This window comes from Haliotis rubra, unplaced genomic scaffold (assembly GCF_003918875.1).
Source record: "Haliotis rubra isolate DU_JTF1 unplaced genomic scaffold, ASM391887v1 Scf1798, whole genome shotgun sequence".
In the NCBI taxonomy this organism is placed as follows: Eukaryota; Metazoa; Mollusca; class Gastropoda; order Lepetellida; family Haliotidae; genus Haliotis; species Haliotis rubra.
The window spans coordinates 41,215-42,755 of NW_025765778.1; the positions used below are offsets into that span (position 1 = coordinate 41,215).

Below are 1,541 nucleotides of genomic sequence, written 5' to 3' on the forward strand. Positions count from 1 at the left end.
ACATAAATAAAAAAGTTGGACTGAAACAAGACATGCATATATCAATGCAAACCATTCTGAGCATCCCCACTGTACAGTGACATCATGTATTTCATGTCGGCTTTAACACTACTTTCACTCGTCATCTTATCAGACGCCAATAATTACAATACAACCCAGTCAACATTATCAAGACTCAAGACATATCTCCAAGGGGAAAAAGAATCTGCTGGTATTAGTACTGACCTCACTGAGGGCAGACATGTTAAAATAAGTATAATGCCACTGTCCATCTCCAATCTCAATGCAGCCGAACAGACTTTCACTTTTAGTGCTCGTGTCAACATGAAATGGAGCGACCAAAATTTGGCTTGGAACACAACTGAGTATGATGATATTAAAAGGGTGACCATCTCTGCAGATTACGTGTGGGCACCTTCTGTTGTCATCCCCAATGGTATCGACAACGTTGTACCCACTTCAGCACCACCACCAAGCATTCGTAGTGCAGGAGTTGGAAAGCTTCAATTCTTTGAGAGTTTCAAGACCAGTTGTCAAATAGACATCTCTCTGTACCCGTTTGACCAGCAGCGATGCAGCGTACTCTTCATGCCTGTCAATGGTTACACATTAGAAGTATCTAAGTCGTCTTTTGGCGAGAGGCTACAGTCTTTCTTCATTGAGAACAGTGAATGGGAGTTGGTTGACATACTTGCCAAAGTGGAAGACGTCGGAATGACATCAATAACCAGTTTTGCATCGTTTGAGTTTCTTCTGAAACGCAAAAGCATGTTCTATATAGTGAGTATCATCTTTCCCATGACTCTTCTCTCTCTGCTCAACGCCTGTGTGTTCCTCCTACCAGCTGACTCCGGAGAGAAGATGTCCTACCTCATCTCCATATTTGTGTCATATGCAGTGTTCATGAACTTCGTCAATGACTCAATCCTCAAGTCCGGAGACGTGTGTCGACTGTCTGTGTACCTGACCCTCGTTCTTTGCCAGAGCTGCCTGGCTATCATCACAACCATGGCCATCCTCAATGTCCGCAGTAGGGGACTGCTACTTCAGACCAAGACGGGTGTACATCAAGCAAATGCCAAAGTCACCACGAACGGCACTGAACGTCCACATCTGAAGTGTGCAACAAAAATAGACCTCGTTTTGTTCGGAGTGTTCCTGCTTCTGGCACTGATGTCTCTGCTGGTGTTTTGTGTATAGAAAGGATTGTGTCTGTGGGTCGAAATTCCATCTCCTTACTCTCTATGGGAATGCCTAGCGTGTTATTACCATTTCGGATTTGGGATTTGCAACGTCATTATGTCATGCGTCGATCGCTTCGACAATTGTTCCCTCTGTCATAAATGGTATGTGTATAGGCTACTATGTCATAGATTGTTGTTGACTACAGAACTGTTGTTGCAAATGACTATATTTATGAGTGCTCACAGTTAATAACGTGCTGGGTGTTTAATAGACTAGATTATCGTGGACCTTTAGCTATTCCTCATTCAAATTAATGTTACTTAATAGTGCATTTAGCAACATTTCAGTCACATTTC

General features: G+C 42.9%; 1 protein-coding gene across 1 annotated transcript; it reads left to right on the forward strand.

The window, feature by feature from the left end:
• The first annotated feature begins 258 nt into the window (after positions 1–258).
• On the forward strand, positions 259–1,200 carry LOC124273315 (neuronal acetylcholine receptor subunit alpha-6-like). Its single transcript, XM_046708555.1, has one exon. It carries the CDS (start codon positions 259–261, stop codon positions 1,198–1,200), a length of 942 nt encoding a protein of 313 aa, XP_046564511.1.
• The last annotated feature ends 341 nt before the right edge of the window (positions 1,201–1,541 follow it).